Below are 27863 nucleotides of genomic sequence, written 5' to 3' on the forward strand. Positions count from 1 at the left end.
TGATCCGGTGAGCCAACGCACAAAAAGCAACATCCTCTATCAGCAGAGGAGGAGAAGCGCATCTACACAGGATGGGGTTTGCATGTACACCTCCCCCAATTAGTCAGACTTAAGCAAGGGTGAGAAACGACAGAGACGGGGCACCCAGTGCAACAAACATTTGATGTGTCCCACTATGAGGCTGGCCCACGCCATCCCTGAAGTAGGGGACTACGAGCTGCAGCTGCCAGGATACCTAGAGTAGGGTTACCAGATAGCAAGGCTGAAAAATCGGGAGTGGGGTGGGGGGTAATAGGAGCCTATACACGAAAAAGTCCCAAATATCGGGACTGTCCCTATAAAATCGGGACATCTGGTTACTCTACCCCAGAGCATCGGACAGACTTGAGCGCAGTCACATGGACCCCGGCGGACGGGCGCAGCGTTCCCTGCGCCAACTAGCCTATGGCCATGTCTACATCTAAAATTTTGCAGCGCTGGTTGTTACAGCTGTATTAGTACAGCTGTATAGGGCCAGCGCTGCAGAGTGGCCACACTTACAGCAACCAGCGCTGCAAGTGGTGTTAGATGTGGCCACACTGCAGCGCTGTTGGGCGGCTTCAAGGGGGGTTCGGGGAACGCGAGAGCAAACCGGGAAAGGAGACCAGCTTCGCCGCGGTTTGCTCTCGCGTTCCCCGAACCACCCTGCAAACCGCAGGGAAGGAGACCTGCTTGCTCGGGGGTTCGGGGAACGCGAGAGCAAGCCGGGGAAGGAGACCAGCTTCGCCGTGGTTTGCTCTCGCGTTCCCGGAACCACCCAGCAACCCTCAGGGAAGGAGACCTGCTTGCTCGGGGTTCGGGGAACGAGAGAGCAAACCGGGGAAGGAGACCAGCTTTGCCGCGGTTTGCTCTCGCGTTCCCCGAACCACCCAGCAAACCTCAGGGAAGGAGACCTGCTTGCTCGGGGTTCGGGGAACGCGAGAGCAAGCTGGGGAAGGAGACCAGTTTGATTACCAGAGGCTTCCTCGGTGATGCTGGGATACCTGCTTATTCCACGGAGGTCAAGAAAAGCGCTGGTAAGTGTCTATACTTGATTACCAGCGCTGGATCACCAGCGCTGGATCCTCTACACCCGAGACAAAACGGGAGTACGGCCAGTGCTGCAAACAGGGAGTTGCAGCGCTGGTGGTGCCCTGCAGATGTGTACAACTCCTAAGTTGCAGCGCTGTAACTCCCTCACCAGCGCTGCAACTTTCTGATGTAGACAAGCCCTATGAGAGGCTTACAGGCAGCAGCAGTGGCAGGGCCAGAGCACAACGCCTAGTGGGCGGAGCTATTCACCCGGTCCCGGCGGAACGGAAACCGAGTCAGTGCACGTGGCCGGGCGGGGAGGAGTGACCGGCAGAGCCGCCGGTAGCTGCAAGATGGCCCCTCCGTCCCCAGTCGCCAACACCCGAGTCTTCTTCGACGTGGACATCGGAGGCGAACGCGGTGTGTGAGGAAATGGCAGGTCCCCGGGCAGGGAGGGCGAGAGGCGCGGCGAAGGAACGCTGACCTGGAGAGCGGGCGCGAGAGCCCGGGGAAGGAACGTTGGCGGCCGCGGCGGTGGAAGGTTCTCGGCGGCCAGTCCGTGCAGCTGCGCCGGGGCTGCAGCTCGCCAGCTACCTCCCCCGGAGGGCGGGGTAGAGAGAAGGGGCAGCAGCCGCGGTTCCTGCGCGCCTTGCCCCGGGAGCCGGATGGCTCTTGCGCAGCCCCTGTCCCAAGCTGCTTTGTGTTTGTGGCGCGTCGGGCTGGGAGTCGCGGCACGGGGAGCGGAGGGGGCTGGTCCCGCGAGCCTGGCGGGGGCCCCTGCGGGCAGCCCCCTCGCACCCGAGAAGGGATTTGTGGTGGTCTGGGCACAGCCTGCCTGCTGGCGTCGCGGGGTCTGCGTGCACTTGCCGCGGCCTGTGCAGCCCCTGAGCGCTGCCAGCCCGGTGCGTAGGGCCCACATTGCTCCTGGGACAGCCCCGGGGGCCCTCGAAAAGTTCTGCTGCGTGTGGTGCTGTCTGGGGACTTGGCTACACTACAGTCCTAAGTAAGGAACGTAGGGTGACTTACAGCCCTGCAGTAATTATTGTGGTGGCTGGTGGCCACGTTACTCTCCGTCTGTCCTTGGCATGCGGCCTCACCAGAAGCGCTTCCAGTGACTGATGGGGGCGGGGCTGAGAGCCAGGGCTTTCAGCTACTTGCATGGAGCCCAGCTGCTACCCCTCCACCCCTCTGGGGCTTCTCATCTTCAGGTGCCCAGCCTAGAGCTGAGACCCAGCAGTCCAGCTGGGGAACCAGGAGCCTGCTTTTTTGTCAGTTTCAGGGTTCGCAGAACCCTGGATTGGAGAGGACAGTCAACCCCGGGCCAATGAGCAGGGGGAGCCAGTACAAATTACTGGGGCCTAGCTGTCTGGAAGGGGGCCTGGGGCCTGGCTTCCCCAGCTTTGTCGGCCCTGTTTAGCCAGTCTGCCTTTGCTGGGGTTGGGGGCCGAATTTTTTTTTTTTTCACTGGGACCAAACCTGCTCTCGGGGGCCCTGCAGCCAGTGTAAGGAATGCAGTGTCTCTACACAGATACTGTGTCTCCCTAACTACAGTATACCAACCTAAGCCTCTTGTGGAGGTGTTGGTTTAGTTACTGTAGTAGGGCTCTTACAGCAGGGGAAGGAAGCCTGTAGTATAGACACTGACGTAGTTAGAAGCCAGCATAAGCTGCCTATGTTGACCTAACTCTATAGTGTAGACCAAGCCTGGGCCACACAGGCAGCCAGTCAGCATTTATGTTCTATACAGCTCTGAGTCAGCCACATTGAATCCAGCAGCTTGCCAGCCGTGATCACAGACTGTACCAGACTTCGCTGTATTCCTCTCAATGTTGCAGAGCACCAGGGTTTGGGAAAGTTCAGGACTGGAGGTGTGGGGGAGAGGTCACATCAGCCATCTCTTTGCTCCTTTAAAGAGACAAATTCCACCAGCTTGCCATGGTTGCTGGTGTTAACATTCACTTTCATTTAAACACTGTGCTGTTGGTTTAGATTAACAGTAAAGCATCTTTATTAACAAAAGAAGAGAGGCTTTTAAGTGAGTTCCAGAATAAAAGTTAGAAATGGTTACAAACAAATAAAAGTGAAAACACACATCTAAAAATCTAAAACATAATTTAGCAAGGTACAGGCTTTGTTCAAGCTGGTACCTCATCTATAGTGAGATTCTAGAGTCTTCAGTACCCGCCTTGGTTGAAGGACCTCTCTTTCCCAGCTTCCAAGAGCTCTGCTCCCATGAGTCTGTCTAATGATGGACACAGATGGTTTCTGTCCTTGCTTATATCTTCCAGAGTTAAATAACTTTGTTTCAAGAGACCTCCTGCTCTTTTTTTTTTTTCTTTTTTCATTCTATGATCTTCCCATTTAGTTGCTGATATCTGTGTAAATAGGGCTTCCATTGTTTGGATTCTTTCACACTTAATTTACATAGGAGACTGGTAAATAGCTTCCTTCTCTCCTCTCTGGGATTGAACCTGTCTCCGTTTGTCCACAGATATCAAAGGATATCATTAAGTATACATACTCCCTCATATAATGTTAATATATAGATTTTACAGTGATATTAATCAGCAGAGTGTCATTAGCTTTCAGAAAAGAGCTCACTCTAAATTCTCCTATAGTATGTTTATATTGTATGTAATCAGCTCATTTGCTTGAGATTCAGACTCCCTGTCTTTATAGATCAGTAAACCTTTGAAATGGATTCTTCGGAGGGTATGAGGGTTACCCCTCAAAGCAAGTTTATTCAAGCTGTGAGGAAAAGTGCATGACATCTAGTGGCAAAGGAAGATCCACACTTTCTTCCTCTGCTGGTGTCTACTAAAATGCAAATTGCTCTCTTTCCTACAATCTTGCTACCCCCTCATCCCCACCCCTTGTTAATTTGATGACCCTGTTTATTGTTTGGGTAATTGGTAAACCCCATTCCTTTGTTTAGGATAAAGCTATTTTAAAATCTCCCCACATGCCTGATAAACACACTGCAGTCATAACTCCAACATATATCCATAACTCTTAATGCACACCATGTACATACATCATGAAAAATATTAACAATCAGTGAGTTATCTTTCAAATGATACCTCACTAGGCATATTTTATACAAAGATTATAATAGTGTATTCAATGTGAATAGAGAGAGAGGTGCTTAGGGCTACACCATCAGAACCCAGAGAAACAGACCCATGCACCAGGCTTCACAGGCTGACGATGAATTTGGGCATAATATGGGAGAGCAAATTATTGGGGATTTACCACCATAATAGAAGTCCTTGCTATGACAGTAAAGACACACAATGTGACCTGTCTGCTACCCTAAAGAGTTCACAGTGTACAGACCTGACTCCACAAATACCAATTGAAAGGCACAAGGTGCTACGTGAACGTCAGACTTAAATCAGGGGCTGGCTGAAATACCACCCAGTCTTGGTCATACACTGTAGTTTGGATATGTGCCCCAGAGGGACTAATAGTGTCAATGTGCCATGTTCCATCTTGTTTACAGTGATCATCTCAGCTGGATAAAGTCTAGTAGCCTCTGATTCAAAACTTCATGTCCCTTTATTGACTTTTTTTTTTTTCAGTGCCATGGCACAGTCATAGCAAAACAGGACATAAGTTGGCTGCTGCTGCAAAAAAGAGAAGTTGCTGCTAGAGGGAGGAATAAGTCATATAGTTGGAGGTAGTAGGGAATGGTTCTTCATAGGTATTTTTGCCTCCAAATGCATATTAGTCGATGGTCTCTTGAGATCATGGGTGTCACTGAAGTAGAACTTTCAAAAGCTACTTCCAACTTGTGTAAAACAAACAACAAAACAAACACAACAACAGCAAAACCAACCAACAAACTCCTCTTTGGAAAATTTAGCTTTTTAAGATTTAGGTAAAGATAGATATTTCCATCTTATCAGAATTTCATGTGTGATTTATTTAATGGTAATATTGAGAATAAAAGGTAAATGTAAGCAATTCTTTAATAAATGCTAAAACCAATTTACTGAATTACAGTTTCAAACATTTTAATTTACTTTCACTCCATTATTAGATTTAATGTTCATATATTTAGCTTTCATACATAAAATTAAGTTAAGAATTGCCTTGCTTGGAAGTTGTCTAATTGACTGTCAGATTGATGAGAAAACATCAGCACCACTGACAGTTAACAGCTGCTTGGAGTGGAATCATTGTAAGAAGACAGCTTTGTGAAATTAGATTAATGCTTTATGGATTTGTTTACCAGTTGAGGTTTCACTTTAAAGTAAAAACATTTGTAGCATCTAACAGTAGATGTGTTTTAAAGGGAAACTGTAGTTCCACTTAGTGATTGTCCACATAAAAGTGCTATTGCATATAAATTTCTGTGGGATTGAAGTCTAAGTATGGAGATTAGGGCTGGTCAAAAAAATTCCATTTATACTATTTTTCAGTGGGAAAAAAAAATAATTTTTGAATTATTTTTCCCCATAAAAAGTGTTCACTTTCTGTGGAAGATTTTGTTTAAAAAAAAAAAAATGAATGGCTGAAAAACAACCCTGCATGGCCACCCAGGTTTTAAGCCAAAATATTTCGGTTTTGATATTTCAGCAAAAGTAGTTATCTTCCATGGAAAATGACAGTGAAAAAGAAAAAGCAGTTGAAATTTTCCATGGAAGCAAAACTCTATTTTCCTAACCAGTTCTAACAAGAATATCTGCTGCACAAATGTGGTGCACTTGTGAGTCTATGTGAGTCCTGTGAGTATGTCCATGGCCAGAATTTGACTCTTATAATATACGTGTGGATTGTTTTCAAATAGTTTTTAGACATATCTGTCATTGTCTACCCCTTAACCAGTTCATGGTGCTGGTTTTTCTCTGACTGTATCTATGGTAACAAACATTGTAACTGTAATTCACTAGCTCCACCCATGGTAGCTGTAGGAGGGGATATAGAAAATTGTATATTTTAAGAATTAGGTTAGTTTAACAATGGCTTAAATACTGTTGATTCAGTCATTAATTCCCCCTCGCCCTCCGCCCCTCTTCAGACGTATAGAACTGCCATATAAACATGTTTGTTTTGAGATGCTGGGCTCTTCCACGTGTTTTTCAGGATTGGACTGAAATGTGTGTTCGTTCGTTCTCTCTCTCTCTCTCTCTCTCTCTCTCTCTCTCATACTCCAGTTGGTCGAATTGTCTTAGAATTGTTTGCAGATGTTGTGCCCAAAACTGCTGAAAATTTCCGTGCACTATGTACAGGAGAAAAAGGGATAGGGCCTACCACTGGAAAGCCTCTTCATTATAAAGGATGCCCTTTCCATAGAAGTAAGTTTGAATCATCTTTATTTTGTTGTTGTTTTTCCCATTTTCTATTTAAGTTGCATAATATTAGTAGTTGAAATCAAACTGGTTTCAAAATACTTGAAGTCAATATTGAGGTGGTAGGGATGTGTGTGGATTTCTAACTGTGATCAATACTTAAGTTATGGGCTGATCTGGCTTTCATGGAACTCAGGGAGAGTTTTCTTGGACTTTCAGTATTTAAATCCTTTTGAATTAGCAATTCAGAAAGGAAGAAAAGAAAACGCAGAGTCAAGCTACAGTAGAAATATATTAAGAGATTTAGCATAACATGGCCTTTCATTAGGTATTGGGTTTAATACAAGAGTTTTCCATTTAGAAAAGTAATGCTTTAGAGAATAGTAGAAATGCATTATTTATCCCTCTTTATTTTATCTTCTGTTTACCTTGATCATGTTTTTGTAGAGAGTGCATCAATAGTTAGTAGTAGGCTTGCTCTAATGGCAATAGTACATTAGACTGCGGGAGTCTTTCCACTGACTTCATTTGGCTTTGGGTAAGGTCCCGTATGAGCAAGGGATTTTCTTTGCTGCTGTTTACTAGTGTTTTTCTCCACAACAGCTGGTGGTGGAGGTTATTAGGAAAGACTGTCATTTGTGGACTGAATCCTGGTTTTGTGTGTACATGTTATGCTGTACCAGAACATCCCGCAGTCTTGTGTTGTAGGCTTCCTAATATGAAACTGCATGGTAATACATATAAAATCATTAGTTAATGTGAAAATATTTTTTTTATATCTCAGCTTGCTCTGTTCTAATTGTGGACTTTTTTTCTGATGTTGAGGAGATTTGAAAAATACATTTCTCTAAAACAATCATCATACTCCGGGACATAAAAACTAAAATGTATTAATAACTTCAAAAAAAATAACTGTAATCCCAAAATCTCAAAGTGCTTTATGAAAATAAGATAATAATCCTTTACTCATGTTACACGTGGAGAAATTGGGGCTCAGGGAAATCAAATAGCTCGCACAAAGTCACATAATCATTGACAATCTGGAATAGAAACTAGGCTTTCTGACCCCCTGTTCTTTCACTTAGGTGATGCTATTTGACATTTGCAGATATAAATGAATCATTTAACAAAATATTTTACTAGAGTGATAAATAGGTTAAGTGGTTTTCCAATTGAGGTATGAGAGTCAAGTTTGGTTCAAAAAGCTGAAAATGGATAATTCGATGGTATCTGATAAGTAAGAAGTATTGTTCACTTTTTTGGGGGTATAACTGACTCACCTGTTTTGCTGATCATGATTCCTTCTTTACATTACCCTCAAGATTACAGTTCTGTTGACCGTCTTTCTCTTGCATAAAATAATTGTAAAAATACGTAGGCTATAGATGCTAGTTATCATCAAACGGTGCTATATACTAAGGGTGTATGGCTTATTTCTGGTATTGCACAATTATGTGCCCAGTGAGAAATTTGATTGAGCGTTAGCCATTTTGCTTTTGCTATATTAAGCCACAAGAAGTCATGAATTTCTGGTTGCAACTATGGAAGTGTGTAGGGGATTCAAATAATAAAGGAATTAAGGCTCATGTTGAAGAAGTGGGGTTGGTCTTCACCCTTGAATGTAATCCTGCTTAATGCTCTTCCTGCTTTGACACCATCTCTTATGACTCATTTTCTACTTAATAGTTATTAAGAAATTCATGATCCAGGGTGGAGACTTCTCAAATCAGAATGGCACAGGTGGAGAAAGTATATATGGAGAAAAATTTGAAGATGAAAACTTTCATTATAAGGTAAAGTAGTTAAAAATGCTAAATGGAATCAGTTTTTGAAATTAGGTTGGTTTGGTTCTTATTGTTCCAGTGGAATCTTAGTAAACTTATTATGATCCATGATGATGTCAGTCTACGAGGAGGTGAGAAAAGTACTAATAGCGTTACCTGTAAAATATTTCAGTTTTAGGGAAAAGATTATTACTCCTACAAAACAAGGGCCGCAGCACTTTATAGTTTTAAAAATCATGAACAGAATGACATCATTAAATTGTGCATTGTGTTCCTTGGCTGAAGGAGAGGAAATATTCCCTGATAAAATTATTACATTGACTATCAGAGGATCTTTATTTCTGGAGCAAAGTATCATATACAGTGGTTTAGAATTAAATAAATCCTATAGGTTTTGTCATCATATATTTGTGATTTAAAACAAGGGATTTCTCACATTTAATCTTATAAATTCAGAAGGAGGAATCTGGCATATTTTTCCATTTTTTGGTAAATACTGGAGTCATGTTGTTTTTGCAAAATCCAGAAGAAGCAAAATTTGGGCAGGTTGCACTTCCATGCAAATATTTTCCATAACAGGAAAAGAAACATTAATAAAGGCCATCTTACAGTCATGTTTTTGCACTCCTAAGGTTGCATTAGTTGGAAAGTCTTGCTGTAAACAAAATTTGTAGTGTGTCAGTGTGGATTCCATTATAGGTACATATGCAACTCATGCATGCAAGATGGAATTTTATTTTAAATAGAAGTGTCCATGGAGCCATGCTTGCACCCAGTGCCTTCTTGTGCTCCTATGCGAGAACCAGGGCTTTGGAGTGGAGCCTGGAGCAGTGGAGCTGCAGGTTTCCGGCTGGAGCGGAGCCGGAACACAGCTCCAAGTCCTGGTGAGAACATAAAGGGTAGAGTGACCATGACCGTCACTCAACTCCTTCTTACTGCATGTGACAAAGAGATGGAAACCAGCAAGTGTCTACCCCACTACTCCTGAGTTTCAGACTTTTTGGTGAAGAAAAAGAGAAGAGAAGACCCATCTATGCCTCTCCATACAGCAGGGCTTGGCACTCTGAACCTACTGTTCTGTTGGATTCCAAATCATGCAGGTTTAAACCCTTCCTGGCCTGTGACAAACTTAATCTTGCTGGTCAAGGGACATAGTCAGTATCTGTTCTGCTTGAGGGGAAAGTCGCATCCCCAATAAGTATGTCGTGCTAATTTTTCTACTCAAGGACCTGCAAGTTGAGGCTGAAACTGCAACTACTTGAGCAATTGATATATGGAGCCTACCATAGTTCCAAAGAATGGGAAGGTTCATCTTCAGCGAGAGCTCCATTGAGTAGACACCACTCCACAGCATCAAGCAGCGACAGGAAAGAAGACATAGTCAAAAACTGTGCCAACCATATTGGCATTAGTCTCATCGACACAGGTGAGACACCAATAACTTTGTTGGCACTGGGGCTGGTTGACTCAGCACTGCCATATAGAAGAGTTTCTCAATATGGGTAACATCAGTCTTGATACCAGAGATCCATGGTATTTACCGCACCCCAGGGTAAGGCTACACTTGCAGCCATACAGTGCTGCTGCGGGAGTGCTACCGCGGCAGTGTTTTGAAGTGCAAGTGTGGTCGCAGTGCCAGCGCTGGGAGAGAGCTCTCTCAGCACTGCAGGTACTCTACTTCCTTGTGGGGATTAGCTTACAGCGCTGGGAGCCACGCTACCAGTGCTGGGGCAGTGTTTACACTGGCACTTTGCAGTGCTGTAACTTGCTGTGCTCAGGGGTGTGTTTTTTCACACCCCTGAGCAAGAAAGTTGCAGCGCTGTAAAGCGCCAGTGTAGCCAAGACCTCAGATAAGCCAGTCTTTCACACAGCTCTTTTAAAATCCACCTTAGTGATTTCAACTTGTTGCCTGGTGATGCAATCATGCTCTGTCTTCTCTCATCCCATGGTATCAGTTCCTTAAAGGGCTACTAGGCAATTCCCCACCAATGCATTTGTGCCATTTGAGCATCTGTCAGTATTCTTCCCTGTGTTACCTCACTCTGAAGATGATCTTCCTAGTTGCTATCACTTGAGCCAGAAAAGTGAGTGGTGCTTCAGGCTGAATCTCCCTATATAACATTTCCTGGGGACATGGTGGTGCCAAAACCTCATCTGAAATTCATCCTTAAGGTAGTCTCAGAACTTCATCTGAATCAATTCTATCAAGCTGCTTGTCGTCTTCCTGAAACTACATTTGGCACCAGTTGAAAAGAAATTGCACACACTGGATACGTCCAGGAGTTTGCTTTTCTCACTGACAGTACCAAAACATTCAGACATCCCCCTCCTGGTATGTTTCTGGTTAGAACTGTCAAGCCATTTCATCACAAGATATTAAAATGGATTATGCAGTGCATTTCTTGTACTACCAGTCACCTGTTTTATTTCTCCCACCAAACTTCCAAATTCACTCCATCAGAACTTGTGACATCTTCTGCCTATTTCAGAAGTGTGCCAGTATCAGAGATCTGCAAGGCAGCAGCATGGACCTTTGTCAAACACTGTGCTTTTAACTTAGCTACTAGGTCAGTTGCCAAGTTTGGGAGGACAGTCAGTATTCTACTGAGGCAGCTGAAACTCTTCATTTCCACCATCCTGAAGGGATACTGCTTGCCAGCCACCTACTGTTGGATCCACACTGACACATACTCCAAGAAGAAAGAATTGGGTACTTACCCTACTATAACTGTGGTTCTTTGAGGATGTTCTTTTGAGATCAGTGTGGATCCCATGACATTCTTCTCCATCCCTGCTTTCCAGTGTCCTCATCTGCTATGGGCTTCGATGTATGAGGGACTTGAGGGAGGGTGGTGGCAGTCCAACCTTTTTGCCCTCATACTAGAGCACAAGGAGCCACAAGCATGTATAACTTTGCCAGACAATGCTATAAAAATCAGTCTTGCATACATGAAGTGCACATGCACCTACTGTGAGATCCAGAGTGACTATGACTTCTTGAAGAAGCATGGCTTCTATAGGGTAAGCAACCATTCTTGTTTTGAAGATTTGAGCAAAGGCTATGTCGCAGTCTATATTTTCAATATACATGAAACTTTTTGGCTGTCATTTAGAAAAAAGTATTAAAGAGAAAAAAATCTGGATGGTGAAGCAAAATAATCCATGTGCTTACTTACAAGGAGGCAAAAGAATTGTAGGGGGAAAGTGTGTGATTATACAGCAATTAGTTTTTTAAAGTACAAGGCCTCAGTCCTGCCAACTGCATTCAAGTAACTCCGTTCCTGTGAATAGATGCATTAAGGTTAATGAGACTAACTACTCATGTAAGATAAGTAATGCACAAGTGTTTGCTGGATAGGGTTTAAGAAAGTATTTAACAATTTCCTCATAATTGCATTATTACTGAGTCAGTTACTGTATCTTGTTTTTTAAATGGGGCACAGAGAGCTGGTTGTAAGGTCAGTAGATTGTATTAGGCAGCATCACGTCAGGCACCCCTCAACTAATTTCTCCAGTTTTGGTGTTTAGACAGCATGGAGCTGAATGATGCAGTTCAACAGCCAATGCAACATTTCTTATTAACTGGGTAGTATCAAGTGCCAAATCACTAATCTTGCTAGCAGCCAACTATAAGAAATACAATAAAGACAACTGTCCTCTCATGTCAGGGAAGATGAATCCAGTTGCAAATTATGTGTGGCCCTCAGGCCTCTTGCAGGTTGTCAATGTGTGCTTCTTATTTGGGGTACACTGGGTTTCCTGGTAGTATATCGCAGTAACCTTGTAGAATAATCAGATCTTACTTATATTTCCTTTGATGGTGTTTTCTCATACAGCATGATCAGGCAGGGCTGCTGAGCATGGCAAATGCAGGACCCAATACAAATGGCTCTCAGTTCTTTATCACAACGGTGCCAACCCCTCACCTGGATGGGAAACATGTGGTGTTCGGCCGGGTGATCAAAGGAATGGGCGTTGCTAAAATATTAGAAAATGTTGAAGTGATTGGAGAAAAACCTGCACAGGTAAGATCAGGACATCTGAGGATACTTGTTCCATTATGTGGTGCCTTCTGTGAGAATTGTTTTAGTATTCTGTGAGAATTTAATTTTTAGTTGTGTTTTTCAGTATGATTCAAAATTGGTTTGCTTTTGTTAGATCAAAACTAGAAAAAAGTACAGCTTTTACTGAGCTTTGTCTCGCAGAACATGTAACATTTTTCAGATTAGCTTTTATCTTCCATTGTAAAAATGATTTCCAGACTAAAAGTCACAGGAGTGGAAAAGCCTTTTACTAATCCTGAATAAAATATTTAGATCAAAGAAAGTATTAAAAACTGGAAAAGGGGAAAAAGTTACAGTATCTTGTAGTTAATAATTCTTAAAACTCTACATGTGTAAAACTCTTACAAATGTTAACTAGTAATTACTAATCAATTTTCACACGACCTTTGGAAATGAGGGAGGAAGGTAAAGGCTCTGCACCTTGAAGGTATGAGAAACTGAAACCTGTATAAATGAAGTTCTGACTTGCCAAAAGTTGCAAAAGGAGTTCATGTTGCAGCTGAGTAGACATATGGAGTTCTTGGCTCCCATTCTGTGTTTAGGGGATGTGTGTGTGGGGGGTGGCGCTAATAATCTAACAGCATTGAGCAAACATTAGTACATTTAACACAGCTGTGTTACGGGGTTATGTCTCTTCATCAAATGTAAAATGTGACTTATTATTTTTCATCATCTGTGTCTCCTCCATAATATCTGAAAATTTTTCCCTTGTTGTTGGAAAAGAAAGCATTTATTTTGCTACCAACCTAAAAATATACATTTTTCTTTTCATATGTGGTAGCCTAGATGAGCAATGCAGTCATTCCTAGTGTAATGGCTTCTTGTGGTGTGATCCTACTAGATTTTTACAGCTAAGTGGTCTTAGGCTTGGTTGGTGCTTCCAGGAAACGTAGAGCAGCAGCAGGAAGTGTTAGTGTGTGTGTCACCCTTTCACATAATGACGTGTCTTCTTCACTGCTATAGTAGATGGGTTTTTTTACCTTGGTAACTAACATACATGAGCTATCCTGAGGTAAAAACACAGTGAAAACTAGGTACTTCAGTCTTACTTTCACTGGTCTTTTGGCAATACACAAGAACTAAAGCTTTCCGATTAGTGAATGGCAACATAGCATATTGTACGCCTCCTGTTTTTTACAGTTGTGCATTATTGCAGAATGTGGAGAGCTAAAGGAAGGTGATAACTGGGGAATCTCCCCAATGGATGGCTCTGGAGATACTCACCCAGATTTCCCTGAAGATTCAGATGTAGATTTAAAAGATGTAAGTGGTTTTTCTTTGAAGACCATTATTTTTTATGTGTAATGATGATATTTACATAACCTGAGATATATGATGGTTGTTGTCAGGTTCACCAGACCTCAGTTTATTTTTAAGAAATCTGTTAGGGCAAGTTAGATGCAATAATGGGGAACTTTGTGATGCTTTTTTAGCTGCTCTTTTTAATGCTAACTCTGATTTATTTTTCCAGTGCATATAAGGCTAAGAACAAAACCTTCCACTTAGATGTTTTTTTCCGATTCTTCCTTTGTTTCTCAGTTCTTCATTGTGGTGCTGTAGTGACAAGTCTCCAGAGGCATAATTTATATAGGATTTCATAGTATTAATACTCTGGAAATTATTTAACGGTTTATTTAGTTGCTCTCTGTGACGCAATAGGGAGCGGGATGGATTGACCTGGGAATGTCATTTGGTTTTGCTGGAACTGTCTGCATGGGGGATGGGAGAGCAGGGGGTGACTTTAGGTGAGGGACTGTACCTGAGCCTGTTACCTGAGCCAGGATGGGGGTTGGGGGAGGTGACACCTTTGCCTGGGAAACTGGACACAAGGAGATGGGGAGGAAAGGAGGATTTTTTGGTTTCAGTTTTGGACTGGCTGGGAAGAGGCAAGGAACCCCAGGTCTGGGCTCTAAGATCTTTGCCCCCCAGAGGGACCTGGCTGAGGGGTCCTGGTTGTACCTATAAGCCCTGCTTGGGACTGTGTTCCTGTCGTCTAATAAACCTTCTGTTTTACTGTCTGGCTGAAAGTCACAGTGAATCGCAGGAAGTGTGTGTGTGTGGGGGGTGCAGTCCTGACTCCCCCACACTGTGACACTTTCCATAGTTAGAAAATCATCTCATTACCACACTTTTCACTCACAAAGCAATTTCTAGGCATGCCGTGTGTAGACAGACAACACTGCCATTGTATTTGGCAGGATAGGCAGTTATCTGCCACATGTATAGTTTTATTGGGTCAGTGCTGCAGTGACTGAACGGAAATACTTTTTTGAAACTGAGCTTTTAGAAGTCTCTATATTTTGGTGGGACGTTGGAGTAGGCTGTGGTATATAAATGTCTGTGGCTGTGGTAAAGACAGTACTAACTGCAGTTTGTTAAATTACCGATACAGAGACAGTTGTTAACACTTGAAAGCCTTGTACTTTCTAAGTTGAAGCTGGAGTGATGGATTTAGAACAGACAGTTAACTATCAGCTTTACTTTATGGGTCTAGAAGTGGTTTGAGGGAAGGACAGAAGTGTGTTAGTAGTTGATTGTTGGTTGGCGAGCGTATGCAGATCAAGTATCTGTGCCTTGAAATGTGGGAAACAAAAGACAATACTTTTGGGAATGAGAAGTTCTTGGTTATATACCTGCATCGCTAACAAATCTCTGATTTTTTTATGGATACAGCCAAAGCTTCTGTTTACCTGCTCTTGGATTAAGGAGGAATGAATGTTCATTCAAGTAACTGCGTTTAAGGGCAAACAATTAAATTAGTGATTGCATATTCTCTATTGCTGTCTGTTTTGTTCTCTTAAGGTCCGTTCCCCTGATCCTAGAGGATAGGTCCACCAATAGCTATTAGACAAGATTGTTGGGGATGCAGTCCCATGCCCTAGGTATCCCTAAACCCCTAACTGCTAGAAGCTGGGACTGGACACGGGATTGATCGCTCAATAATTGCCTTGTTCTGTTCATTCCCTCTGAAGCATCTGGTGCTGGCCACTGTCAGACAACAGACCAATGTTTCGTCCACCCAATATCGTGACCCAGCATGGCCATTCTTATGTTCTTACCCTCATGTACAACTCAATGAGAGTTTCATACCATTGATCAAGGAGAATGTGTTACCCATGTAATAGAATATTGTAGCCGTTTTGAATATAGTTTTCTTTCAAAACTTGGAATAGTTCAATGTTTTGGTGCATTTTGGCAATCTTTGAAAGAGAGTAGACTTGGGATTCTACTGTTAAATATTAAGTAGTCCAAAGCTTGCAGCTTGGTATAAATAACATAATTTAATACTTACATTTTATAGGATTTTTTTCTCGTCTTCTCAATAGGTTGACAAGATTGTGTCCATAGCAGAAGACATAAAGAATATAGGAAATACTTTCTTCAAATCACAGAACTGGGCAATGGCAACTAAAAAGTACACTAAGGGCTTAAGGTAAAGGTTCCTACTATTGTAAGTCAAACCCCCCCTTTGGATTGGAAAATGAATGTGTTTTTTTTTTTTTAGTTGCTCATTTAAAAATGAGCACATGCTGTACAAATGGGTCATCTATGCACACCTTGGACGTGTTTTGAAACACCAAGAGCAAAGTCAGAAAGAATTGCTTTGTGTATTAATTGCTTATTAATTCCAGTCCTGCGCTCATTTTCACTTGGAAACACAACATTTTGTTACATACTTTTTTGCTTTTTAAAAATGTAAAATTTCATTTAGTTAGAAATCAGAAAAACTTTCAGTAAGAAACTTAGAGGACTGAATGGTTCTGGACATGTGACACCTTCCACCTCTAGGTCACTGGTATGAATTTGGTACAGATTTATAGTGACCAATAACCATTCTTGGTTGCTGTTCCAACAGTTTTTTCTCCTCCCCCAGAGTCTCTGCAGTGTTTGCCAATGTCTCTCTACAACTTCAAATTTAGCCCTCACCTTCAAGGCCCTGAACAGCTCTCTGCACTTGATTGTGTAATCTCTATACTCCTTGTCATGCCCGTTGCTCTACTTACTTGGCATGCTCCTGCCTCTCTCTCTCAAGCAACTCTTCACCTTTTCTTTAATGCCATCCAAAGTTGTTTGGAATGTTGTCCTTGATCCTTGTGCCCAGGCAACCTTAGTCTCTTTCAAATCTTTCTGCTACAGTGGCTTTCAGATGTCATTCCTACACTGACCTCTTCACCTGCATTGTTACTGATCATTGCTCACCAGACTTTGAATATAGTAACTTAAAATGCCACTGTCAAGTTAAATTACACCTGACTTTTAACTTATTAAAGAGCTAAAATTAGTATAAGTAAAAGAGATGAGGATGAAAATCAGTTTTTTTTTTTTTTTTTGGTGTGCATTTGATAGTACTGCATATAGTCTGGTTTCAGAGTGGTAGCTGTGTTAGTCTGTATCAGCAAAAACAATGAGGAGTCCTTGAGGCACCTTAGAGACTTAAAAATTTATTTGGGTATAAGCTTTTGTAGGCTAAAACCCACTTCATCAGATGAATGGAGTGGAAAATACAGCAGGCAGGTATAAAAACACAGAACATTATACCTGCCTAGTGTATTTTCCACTCCATGCATCTGATGAAGTGGGTTTTAGCTCATGAAAGCTTATGCCCAAATAAATTTGTTAGTCTCTAAGGTGCCTCAAGGACTCCTCGTTGTTTTTTTCATATAGTCATTTTCATTGCAGTGTCATTCATTGGTCTTTGACACAACCGGGAAGATATTTTTTAAAAAATAAGACATGATTGTAAAACAAAAAACACTAGCAGAGGCACCTCAGTAGCATGTGTAGTGCTGAAAATTACTTAACTCACCTTTTGAAATTGACTCAATATCAAGCTGTTGGTGTTTTTCTAGAATTAAAAAATTCTAGCACTAAAAACAGCATTTAGAATCTAAAATGTTAAGCTTGGATACAAAACAAAAACTTTCAGTCTTTTACTGTTCTCCTCACCTGTCCCTGACTTCTCTTCCCTGCCTTTATTTCTTAACTTGTCTGGTATGTCTAATAGCTGAAAACTAGCTGGAGCTGGAACCCACTAATTTGTACTTGAAATACCATGCACACCCAAATAGTAGGTGTCTGTGGTAACCGTGTCACAGTTTCAAGGCTAAATGCACCTTTGAGTCCTTCCCCCTCCAATCCTCTACCCCTCAGGTGTGGCTGGCCTGCTGTCTCCATCTGTGTGGTCAGATACACCAAACCTGAGTGGCATTGTCACCCCATATGCTATGTTGCAAAGCCCAAAACAGGGAACCAGTCCCAATCCCACAGGACAGGTGGGCTTGCTTTCCAGCCCTGCCCCCCAACAGAGCTCCCTGCTACCCTCTTTCTGTGACTTATCTATTTTTTCCTGCATCCCTGCGATGAAACTTATGAAAAATGTCCATGACATAATTGTAACCCTAGATATAAGTAAAATTTGTACATTTTAAATCGACAGGATAGGTTCCTTGAGCTAATGGAGTCAGTGATAGCAGCCATAGGCTGTCGTTCTGTGAACTAGTCATTGGAGGAGGATGAGACGCATTTTGCCAGAGGTTTTCACAGATATTTGCTGACAACAGAGGAATGTTGAGGCTCAGGAATCTTGGGTTCCATTTCATGTTCTAGAGAGGAGGATGTTTTAGTGGGCAGACCCTGCTGTTCATTCTCGCCAGCCAGTCTTTGTCCAAGTCCCATCTCCTCCCTCAGCTTCTCATCCAAGTACTATCTCTTCTCTCTCAACCCATTTCTTTGCCCTAGTCCCAGTCTCCTCTCCTAACCACTCCCAGTCCACATCCCCCAGGCTCCCTCTCAAGGTGTCTCACCTCAATTTCCTCCCATCCTTCCGACTCCTCATCCAAGTCTTCCCACCCTGACTCAGGCTTCTTGCCCTCCCAGTCTCCCTGTTCATGTGATCTTCATCAGTCTGTCTTCCACCTGTCCCGCTCTCCCTGCTTAGGCATGTCATGCAAGTCTCCCCATACAGCCTTCTTACCCAGCCAGATCCAGTCTTTTCCCTACTCCCAGATTTTTCCTTCTTGCATTCCTCTGCCCTGAGTTAGGTTGCATCCTCCTCTATGCCTGATCAACCACAGGAGCCTGGAGAGACTCTCTGTTCACAGTTCTAGTGCCTGTTGCCACAGTGGCCAGGAGCAGCAATCACAAAGCGCAGGTCCAGTTCAGCTGGTGCCCTGGATTGGAGCATGCTCAGTATAGATAAAATTTTCAGAGAATGTAGTTGTAAAAATTCTTATTAAAATCTCTATTGACCATATATGAATTGAGATTTTCAGAGTTTCATAGCTTGGCCAAATTTGAATGAATTTTCATCCAAAGGCAAAAAGCATGGCCTTGACACCTGAGAGATTTATTTCCCTCTTTCCCCAAGCCAATTTTCAAGTCTGCTCTAAAGCATTAGCGGCGCTAGAGCTATTCAGCAAAACAGTTTTGAAGAATTTTGACATGGACAAAACTGTACTTTAATCTCATTTTCAGAAATAGTTGAACTTTTTCTGCAGAAACTACAAAAAAATTCAGCCTGAGGCAGACACCTGGCATGGAAAACTTCAGCCCAGTTGAAATTTACGAAGTATAAACAGTGGAAAACTGCTCTTTATTCTGAGAACTATTGGGCAAGATGAACTATACATGGTGCTACTAACTCCACCTGTCTCACTTCCTGTCCTGGAACATTTGTGTGTTTTTGCTGGAAAATGGTTTTTAGTTAAAATTAACATGTTCCATAGGAATGTGTTTGTTTCACTGACACTTTAAATAGAACGCAGTCAGGTTTTCTGTGTAAAAACCTGTCATGTTTTCTACCCACCTCTGTTGCACCGTGGCACTCACCCAAGGCTGCCCTTTGATAGCAGTCCTGTGGAGCTGTTAGAGCTGGGGTTTGCAGACTCCATCGCTCCCCACCCCGGTAGGCTGCTTGTAAGCCCAGTCTTCCAGGCTCCCTAGTAATTTCACCATTCCTCTTGCTGTCAGCAAAAAATTTTTGAACTTTGAATGTTTTAAAAAATTTAGAATTTTTCATACAAGGGAAAGCCTTTTTTGCAGCCAGCTATAGTTCCAGATGCAAAATTGGATTAATTAGTACTACAAAGATGTACATGAATATGCAGTCCTTTTGTTTACTAATTTTGGTATTAATTGGTTACTTCCTTGATATCTTTACATGTGTAGGCATTTAGGAAGTTGTCTGTAAATAAGAACTGGCTGTCAGAATAGTGTCAGTTTTGTCTGAAAACTTTACATGGACTAGGATTTTTCTGCCAGACCACCTGTTTCCTCGTGTAGCGCTGCAGAAACCAAGATGAGGCATTCTAATGAAATGTTCTGAGATTTGAATATCGTCAGGGGCTTAACTGTTGACATAGGAACATAAGAGCTTGCATACTGGATCAGACTGTGGTATGTCTTGCCCAGTATCTTGTCTGTGACAGTGACCCCTACCAGAGCTTTGGTGGGAGTATACAGAACAGGGCAATTATGGAGTGACCTATACCGGCGTCCACTCCCAGCTTCTTGGTAGTCAGAGGTTTAGGGTTGTCCCAAGCATAGGGTTGTGTCCCTGATCATTTTGGCTAATAGCCATCAATGAACTTATCCTCCATGAACATATCCAGTTATGTTTTTGGGCATCACAACATCCCGTGATGATGAGTTCCACGATTTAATTGTACGTTGTGTGAAATGTACTTCTGCGTTTGTATTAAAACTGCTGCCTATTGATTTCATTGGGTGACTCCATTTTTTGTATTGTAAGAGAGGGTAAATAACTTTTCCTTATTCATACTTTCCATGATTTTATAGACTTTTTTCTCTTATTTCCTTTTGTTGTCTCTTGTAAGGTGAACAGTCCTAATCTTTTTTGGTCTCTACATACCTTTGATCATCTTTGTTGCCCTTCCCTGAACCTTGTCAATGCCACTATTTTTTTTTATTTATTTTTTTTTTGCTTTGAGATGGGACGACCAGGACTGGACACAGCATTCATGGTGTGGGTGCACCATGGATTTATATGGTGGCATTGTGATAGTTTCTGTCTTATTTTCTATCTTTTCCTTTTTGTTCTTAATATACTGTTAGCCTTTTTGACTCTGGCTGTGTATTGAGTGGAAGTTTTCAAAGAACTATCCACAGTGACTCCAAGATCTTTCTTGGGTGGCAACAGCTAATTTAGAACCCATTATATATGAATAGTTGGGATTATTTTTTTCAGCGTGTATTACTTTGCATTTATCAGAGTTGAATTTCATCTGCCATTTTGTTTCCCAGTCACCCAGTTTTGTGAGATCTCCCTAGCTCCTTGCAGTCTTCTTCGGACTTAATTATCTTGAATAATTTTGTGTCATCCTTACACTTTTGCCACTTCATTGTTCACTCCTCTTTTCCAGATCATTAATGAATATGTTGAACAGAACAGGTCCCAGTACAGATATTTTGGGGAACCCCACTGTTCACTTCTCCATTGTGGAAACTGACCATATTCCTACCATTTGTTTCCTCTCTTTCAACCAGTTACAGATCCATGAGAACATGTCCCTCTTATCCCATGACTTTTTAATTTCCTTAAGAGCCTTTGGTGAGGGATGTTGTCAAGTGCTTTCTGAAAAGCAAGTACACTCTCTATTAACTGGATCAACCTTATCCATGTTTGTTGACTCCCTCCAAGAATTCTAATAGATTGAGGCAGGATTTCCCTTTACAAAAGCCATGTTGGCTTTTTCTCCACAAACCATGTCTGTGTGTCTGATAATTCTGTTCTTTGTTTCTGCCAATTTATTTGTTACTGAATTTAGGCTGAATTTAGGCTCATCAGCGTGTAATTACCAGGATTGCTCTGGAGCTCTTTTTAAAAAGTGATGTTACATGAGCTACTACTTCCAGTCATCTGCTACAGAGGCTGATTTCAAGATAGGTGACGTAGTATAGTTAGTAGTTCTACACGTTCATGTTTGAGTTCCTTCAGAACTCTTCAGGAAATACTGTCTCTTCCAGGTGACTTATTCCTGTTAATCAGTTTGTTCTAAAACTTCTTTTATTGACATCAATTTGGGGCAGAGTATTCACCTACAGAATTAATTTCCTTCCCCCTCTTCAGCTTGCTTTTTTTTTTAGTGTTTATATAGCATCCATAGCTGCAGTATTCAAACATTTCACAGCTAAATGGGATCTGCTTAGCTAAGTCCCTAACGAATTTCAGTGATCCCTGCTCTCTTCTGTTCTTTGATTACAGGAAGCTCTGACTGAATTGAACATACGTGAAATCATGTTTGTTTGTTTATTTTTAAAAGTCAATCTTGTGCTGATGGAAACACTGTTCCAAAGAGGAAGATCTTAAAAATAGATGAATTGTGGAGTAGTCAGATTTATTCTGTATGATCGTTTTGTTGCCAGGCTGACTTCATCTGATTATGCTTTCACCTTGCCTTTGTCAGCTGCATTATCCCAGAAGATCTCAACTATCTTTGTGGTTCGTGCATAGAGATGAAGTCACTGATGTAGTTTAGTCCTAACCCATGTTGACTTTGAAGTTCAGAAACAGAGCCTTGAACTGGCTATGACAAGTGTTGCAAGTGCATGCAGTATCTTTGGGGAAATGTATTAGGCTCATGTATCACTGTGCACCAGGGTTTGTATGTATGATTGTGTTTTACTCCAAGAAGGAGGTTACCACAGCTCTTCAGGAACTAAAACAGTGGGGGTCATTAAAGAGAATCACTCAAGTTGTAATCACCTCCAGAGAGGTACTACATCGTTTGAAAGTTTATAAATTTTGGTTCAATTTGGGTTTCCAGAGTCTTGGAAAACAGGGCTTTTGGCATAAAAAGGCTGGGTTTAACCTGTTGCATGGCCTTCTTTCTGATCCAGCAAATGGACAGGCTCATCTGTCCAAGGGAGGCCCCACAACCCTTGCAGAAGGGTTGGAAGGCAGTGACTCACTAAGGCCCCATAAGACTGATGGGTGACCTTGGGTAAGCTTTTAGTATGCATGTAGGCATTTTCACTTTGTCTTCTCTGTAATGCTTTTACCTGGAGCCATGTAGTAACTTGTAACTGCTGGCAAATAGAGAGCCATTGGAGAGAAAGCAATGGCCTTTAGGTAGTCTGGCTTGTTTGCCCTGTCCTGTGATATCTCAGGGAGCTGTGCAACCTTAAAAACCCCTGTCAGAAGGGAGTGAAACAAGGGTTCCTGCCCAGGGACTGGTGCAGGCAGGAGATCTGAGACTTGGTTGGGAATTCCTGGAGTGGACAATGGAGCCGGGTATGGGAGATGCAGGTGAAGTTTATTCAAAACTATGACACTAGCATCACAAGGAAATGGGAGTTATACCCCTCCTCTTTTCTCTCCACTAATTTTCTTATGGCAGTCTTGTTTGTTGGAGGTAGAAGACTGCATTTTGCAAACTCTGCAGCTTAGATTGTTTATCTGTACAGTCCCAAATACAAGTAGTTAAAATAATTCAGGTACTGTAGCCAAATACTTGGAGAGGAAGAAGGGGCAATGTTGTGTAAAAGATGGTTATTTAAAATGGAGTGCTTTTAAAAAAAAAAAAAAAAAAACAAAACCTAATTGTAGGAAGCACGACAAATTCAGTTTAATTCCTTTATATAACAATATAACAGCCATCGATGTTTAGAAATAGTGAACCAGGGGTTGGCAACCTTTCAGAAGTGGTGTGCCGAGTCTTCTTACTCACTTTAACTTAAGGTTTCGTGTTCTGGTAATACATTTTAACGTTTTTCAGAAGGTCGGTCGGTCTGTCTGTCTGTCTCTCTCTCTCTCTCTGTATATATATAAATAAAAAACTATTGTATGTAAAGTAAACAAGGTTTTCAAAATGTTTTAAGAAGCTTAATTTAAAATTAAATTAAAATGCTGATCTTACGCCGCTGGCCCACTCAGCCCGCTGCCAGCCTGGGGTTCTATTCACTGGTTTGGCAGCAGGCTGAGCAGGGCCTGCAGGACCCTGGCTGGCAGCCAGGACCCCAGACTGGCAGTTGGCTGAGACCCCAGAGGTGCAGGTGGGAATGTGTGTGTGGAGTGGGAGATGGGTGCAGGAGCTCCCATTTGGTGCTCAGGATGGGGATGTGGGAGGCTGTGTATGTGTGGGGGGTGCAGGAGTCAGGGCTGGGGTTATGGGGCATGCGGGGTCAGGGCAGAGGGCTGGGGTGCTTGGCTCGTGGGGGTGCTCCCAGCACCCTGTCATGAGCAGCTCAAGGCAGGGGGCTGAAGGAGCTATGCCCTGATTCCCCCCCCCCACTCTCCGTTTTCCCTAGGGCCCTGTCTGTCCCCACGTCTTCTCTGCCTCCTCCCCGGAGCAGCGAGCATACTGCGGCTTCGCTCCCCCTTCCCCTTGCTAGGGTGATCAGCTGATCGGCGGAGGGGTAGGAAAGCACCACGCTGGGGGAAGAAGCCGAGGAGGATGGAGCTTGGCTGCTGGCAGGACCAAGCTTTTGTCTCCTGCCCCCACAAGAGAGAGCAGTGGGTGGAGGGGCTGAGACCCCGGCAGGTAGCAGCGTGCCGTTAAAGATCGGCTTGTGTGCCGTCTTTGGTAAGCGTGCTGACCCCTGTAGTAAACTAAGGTGGATAAGAGTACATGTGACTGGTAGTTCTTGCATACACTTTCAGCAAGATAGCAAAGGGCAGAAAAGTTAATAGTGCAAGGTACAGTATATAAACTAATACATAACACGTAAATTTGTTTTGTGCAGGTACGTGGAGGCTTCTAAAGCCATAGCGGAGGAGTCAGATACAGCAAAGTTGAATCCTGCTGCCTTGACCTGCCTTTTAAATATTGCTGCTTGTAAACTGAAGGTGTCAGACTGGCAGGGAGCTATTGAAAGTTGTTGTGAGGTATGCTAAATTTCATCTTTTGATTAGGAGAAAGTGATTTGGAAAATAAAAAGGACAAAAAACCTTCTTTCAAAATCAGGTTTGGAAAGGCTCATTTTCCTATAATAAAGGAAGATAAGCGAATTTTTAGTGCAAAACAAATAATATACATTAACTCTATTTTGGCAGGCTGTTTACTTGTTCAGAAAAAATTAGTGGAGTCATATCAATATTTCAGAATACGAGTTACTATTTATTGGAGCTAAATGTGAGCTGTGCATTTCCTGGGAGCACTTCTAATTTGTATAGAACAATAGCTTCCTTGTTTCTGAAAGATAATGTAATCTTTTTATAGGTGTGTAGCATCCAGCAAGCTTTACCCTCACTCTTTGAATCAGATTTCTAGTTTTATTTTACAGGTTAACTGTAATGAATGGATAACTTTGGCTAAATGGTAAGGAAAAGGCAACAAGAAATGAAAAAGCAATATAGCAAATTGATGTAAATTGGAAACAAAGTGCAGAACATTAGTAGAGAAAACTGAGGAACTCAAGGGATAAGGACAAATAGGAGTTAAGTTTGAGGAACAGAAGAACACCTAGCGACAGTTAAGCCCATAACTATTTGGAGCTCATAAATTAATGAAGAAAAAAGGCAGAAGTGTTCAGTAATCGTTACATATTCGGAGAAAAAAGCAGAATGATGTACTCCTCACAAAGATGAAGTATTTTCTGGACTATTAATAATTGAGGGCGTTACACAACTTTTACCAGGTTATTTTTATTGGTTGGTCCAATAAGATATTACCTCCCCCATCTTTTCTCTAACATTACTGCAGATAAACACTTTGGTATCAGCAGGCCCAGATAACTTGCATTCAACTGCTGAAAGAGTCAGCTGAGGCAATCTCTCGTCAGCTGATCACTTTTGATAAATCTTGGATTGCCAAGGAAATTCCAGAAGATTGGAAGAATGCCAGTATTTAAAGGCAAACACAATGAGCCAGGTAACTGTAAGCCAGCTTGCCTGACATCAGTCCTGCACAAAAGAATGGAAAAGCTGATAAAGGATTCAATAGATAATGCATTAAAGGATAAGAGTAGAATTAATGCCAGTCAGTATGCTTCTTGTCAAACAAAACTGCTTTGAGATTACAAACAATATCATGTCAAACATGCTTTGAGATTACAAAATTTGATAAACTGTCTAGCTGACATCTCAAAGCAGCTGTCAATAGGGAATCATCATCAAATGAAGGAGTTTCTAGTGGGATTCCATATGGCTTGGTGATAAGCCTGGTGCTAGTCAATATTTCCATCACTTATCTGGAAGTTAATATAAAATTGTTGCTGATTTAAAATTGCAGATGACACAGATTGGCAAAATGGTAAGTGATGAAGACAGGGTAGTCCTACAGAGCAATTTGGATTGCTTGTAAGATGTCCCCCTTCAAAGTGTAATATAGCCAAATGCAAAACTATGCATCAAGAAACAAAGAATGAGGGGCTGTATCCTGGCAAGAGACTCGAACAGATTTTCGGGGTTACAGGGGACAAATAATGCAGCAATGAACTCCCAGTATGATGCAGTGGCAAAAAGAACTAATGCAGTCCTTTGATGTATAAACGGGAGCAGTAAGAGTAAAGAGGTGGTTTTACTTCTCTATGTAGCATTGGTGAGACTGATACTGAAATATTTCACTCAGTTCTGCAGTCCACATTTTTAAAGGCATTGAAAAATTGGAGGGGGTGCAAATAAGAGACACTAGAATGATTTGAGAATGAGAGTTTTGTTTATCAAAATGATCGAGAGGTGATTTTATTAGTGTACAGGTACCTACAGGGGGAGAAAATAGTGAGTACTCTAATCTAGCCGAGAGAGACTGAAAGATTAAACCAGACAAATACAAATGAGAAATAAGGTCCAAATTTTTAATAGAAGATGATTAATCAAACTACCAAGGGAATTTGTGGATTCTCCATCCCTTGAGGTCTTAAAAATAAAGACTGTATACATTTTTGGAAGATATGGTTTAGCCAATCAAGTTATTAAGCTCACTGCAGGGGTAACTGGGTGGAATTTAATGGCCTGACTTATTGATGAGATCAGACTGGATGATTTTAATGGTCCTTTTTGTCCTTAAATACTCAATGAATCCATTATTTAAGTAGTTAGAAAATTTTCAGTTATCATACAAATCTATCCTTAATACCAGCATCCCTGAATTTTTTGGGGTAGGAAGAGCTGCACCTGCTTATGGGCTCATTCGGTAGGCAGGATATTAGCACTGTTAATATACAATTCAACAATGTGCTAGATAAACCCTGTATGGTAATACTGCACTCTACTGATTAGATTGATGGTGCTTTCATTTATAAAGTTGATTTGTTTTTAGGCAGCTTACCCTTAAAATAGATGGGTTGCCTAACTGTGGGTGTTTCAGTGCTCTTCCTGATAGTTGAAGGCTTTAGAGTACACCAATACTAAACCATTTTTACTCATTTTGCAGGCACTTGCACTAGATCCAGCAAACACCAAAGCACTTTACAGGCGGGCTCAAGGCTGGCAGGGAATAAGAGATTTTGATCAGGCACTGGTAACTATTATTTTTGTGGCTGTTGTTTTTTAATGGATCGATAAAGCATCTACTTATATTTTTATATTTTTTATTGAAGGCTGATCTGAAGAAGGCTCAGGAGATAACACCTGAAGATAAAGGTAAACTGTCAGGCTAAATTTAGCAATGTGGCATGTATTCTCTTTAAGAGGCTTTTACATAGTTCATCTCTTGCAGAACTAATGTAATACTAACAGTGGACCTGATAAGACTGAGGATTTTTCATTTTGTGAGGTGCCTACTTTGTAAAATTGGCAAAACTTCAGATTTTCAGAATCCACCCTTCTTCTTGTATGTGTATCTGCAGCGTATAGAATGCAGAGGAGGTCTGCTGCTGATAGCTGTCACTCTTCCACTAGCATGTGTGGAGAAAAGTTTTCTGCCTTATCACTGTTTTTTATAGAGGGAGACAAAGTGGGTATTTACCCATGAAAGCTTATGCTCCAAAATGTCTGTTAGTCTGTAAGGTGCCACAGGATTCTTTGCTGCTTTTATAGAGGGAGAGGCATTCATATCCTTGGGTCAGACAATTCTGCTTTGGCAAGAACTAATTAGGGTTTGCGCATCCTTTATCCCCAAAAAATCTGAAGTTGCTTTCTGGACTGATTCCGTTTTCTGCTGCTTAAGTGAGTGTTACTTCTTGGATTAGGAATTCCTACTTCCATTCATGGGAGCTTACTTATCCTATTCTGTAACTGTATTGGAAAAAAACAGTCTGGGAGGATTTATTTCACTATTACCCAGCTTGATAACTACCCCCGACTAGAATGCAGGCAGACACTGTTTAGCCTCTGTAAAGCATAAAATAAAGATGGGTGATTGCAGTAGTGCTGTGGGACAACTATAGACGGTGGAAAGCCATGTATTATTTTTTTTTAAACAGCTATCCAAACTGAAGCACTCAAGGTGAAACAGAAGATAAAGGCCCAAAAAGAAAAGGAAAAAGCAGCTTATGCTAAAATGTTTGCTTGAGTGAAGGTTTTTTCCTGTTAAAGTTTATGCACTGAATGACTGACTTGTACCGTAAGAGTGTTTACAGAGGTGGTAGAGGCAAGTGTTACTTCTGTTATCTGCCCCATACTGCAATCAATTGATTATGTCCAATATTTATTATGAAACTCCAGTTTAAATAGTAAAGTTAGAAGTTAAAATGTTGGTTTCCAAGTGTTTTTATAGCTAAAGTGACTCTCAGAAAACAAACACATACTTAACCATATTAGGGTGATAATG

General features: G+C 41.9%; 1 protein-coding gene across 3 annotated transcripts; it reads left to right on the top strand.

The window, feature by feature from the left end:
* Positions 1-1336: 1336 nt before the first annotated feature.
* Positions 1337-27790, top strand: PPID (peptidylprolyl isomerase D). Of its 3 annotated transcripts, XM_030563337.1 has the most exons (11): positions 1337-1470; positions 6210-6350; positions 8031-8137; positions 10931-11030; positions 11957-12153; positions 13333-13455; positions 15519-15625; positions 23896-24037; positions 26526-26612; positions 26692-26734; positions 27517-27790. In XM_030563337.1, exons 1-11 carry the CDS (start codon positions 1404-1406, stop codon positions 27603-27605), a joined length of 1203 nt encoding a protein of 400 aa, XP_030419197.1. In that variant the 5' UTR covers positions 1337-1403; the 3' UTR covers positions 27606-27790. The 3 variants fall into 3 exon arrangements, with proteins under 3 accessions (XP_030419197.1, XP_030419199.1, XP_030419198.1); XM_030563339.1 differs by lacking the exon at positions 13333-13455; XM_030563338.1 differs by lacking the exon at positions 10931-11030 and having other exon boundaries at positions 11965-12153.
* Positions 27791-27863: the final 73 nt, after the last annotated feature.

The sequence above is a fragment of the Gopherus evgoodei genome, chromosome 5 (assembly GCF_007399415.2).
Source record: "Gopherus evgoodei ecotype Sinaloan lineage chromosome 5, rGopEvg1_v1.p, whole genome shotgun sequence".
In the NCBI taxonomy this organism is placed as follows: Eukaryota; Metazoa; Chordata; order Testudines; family Testudinidae; genus Gopherus; species Gopherus evgoodei.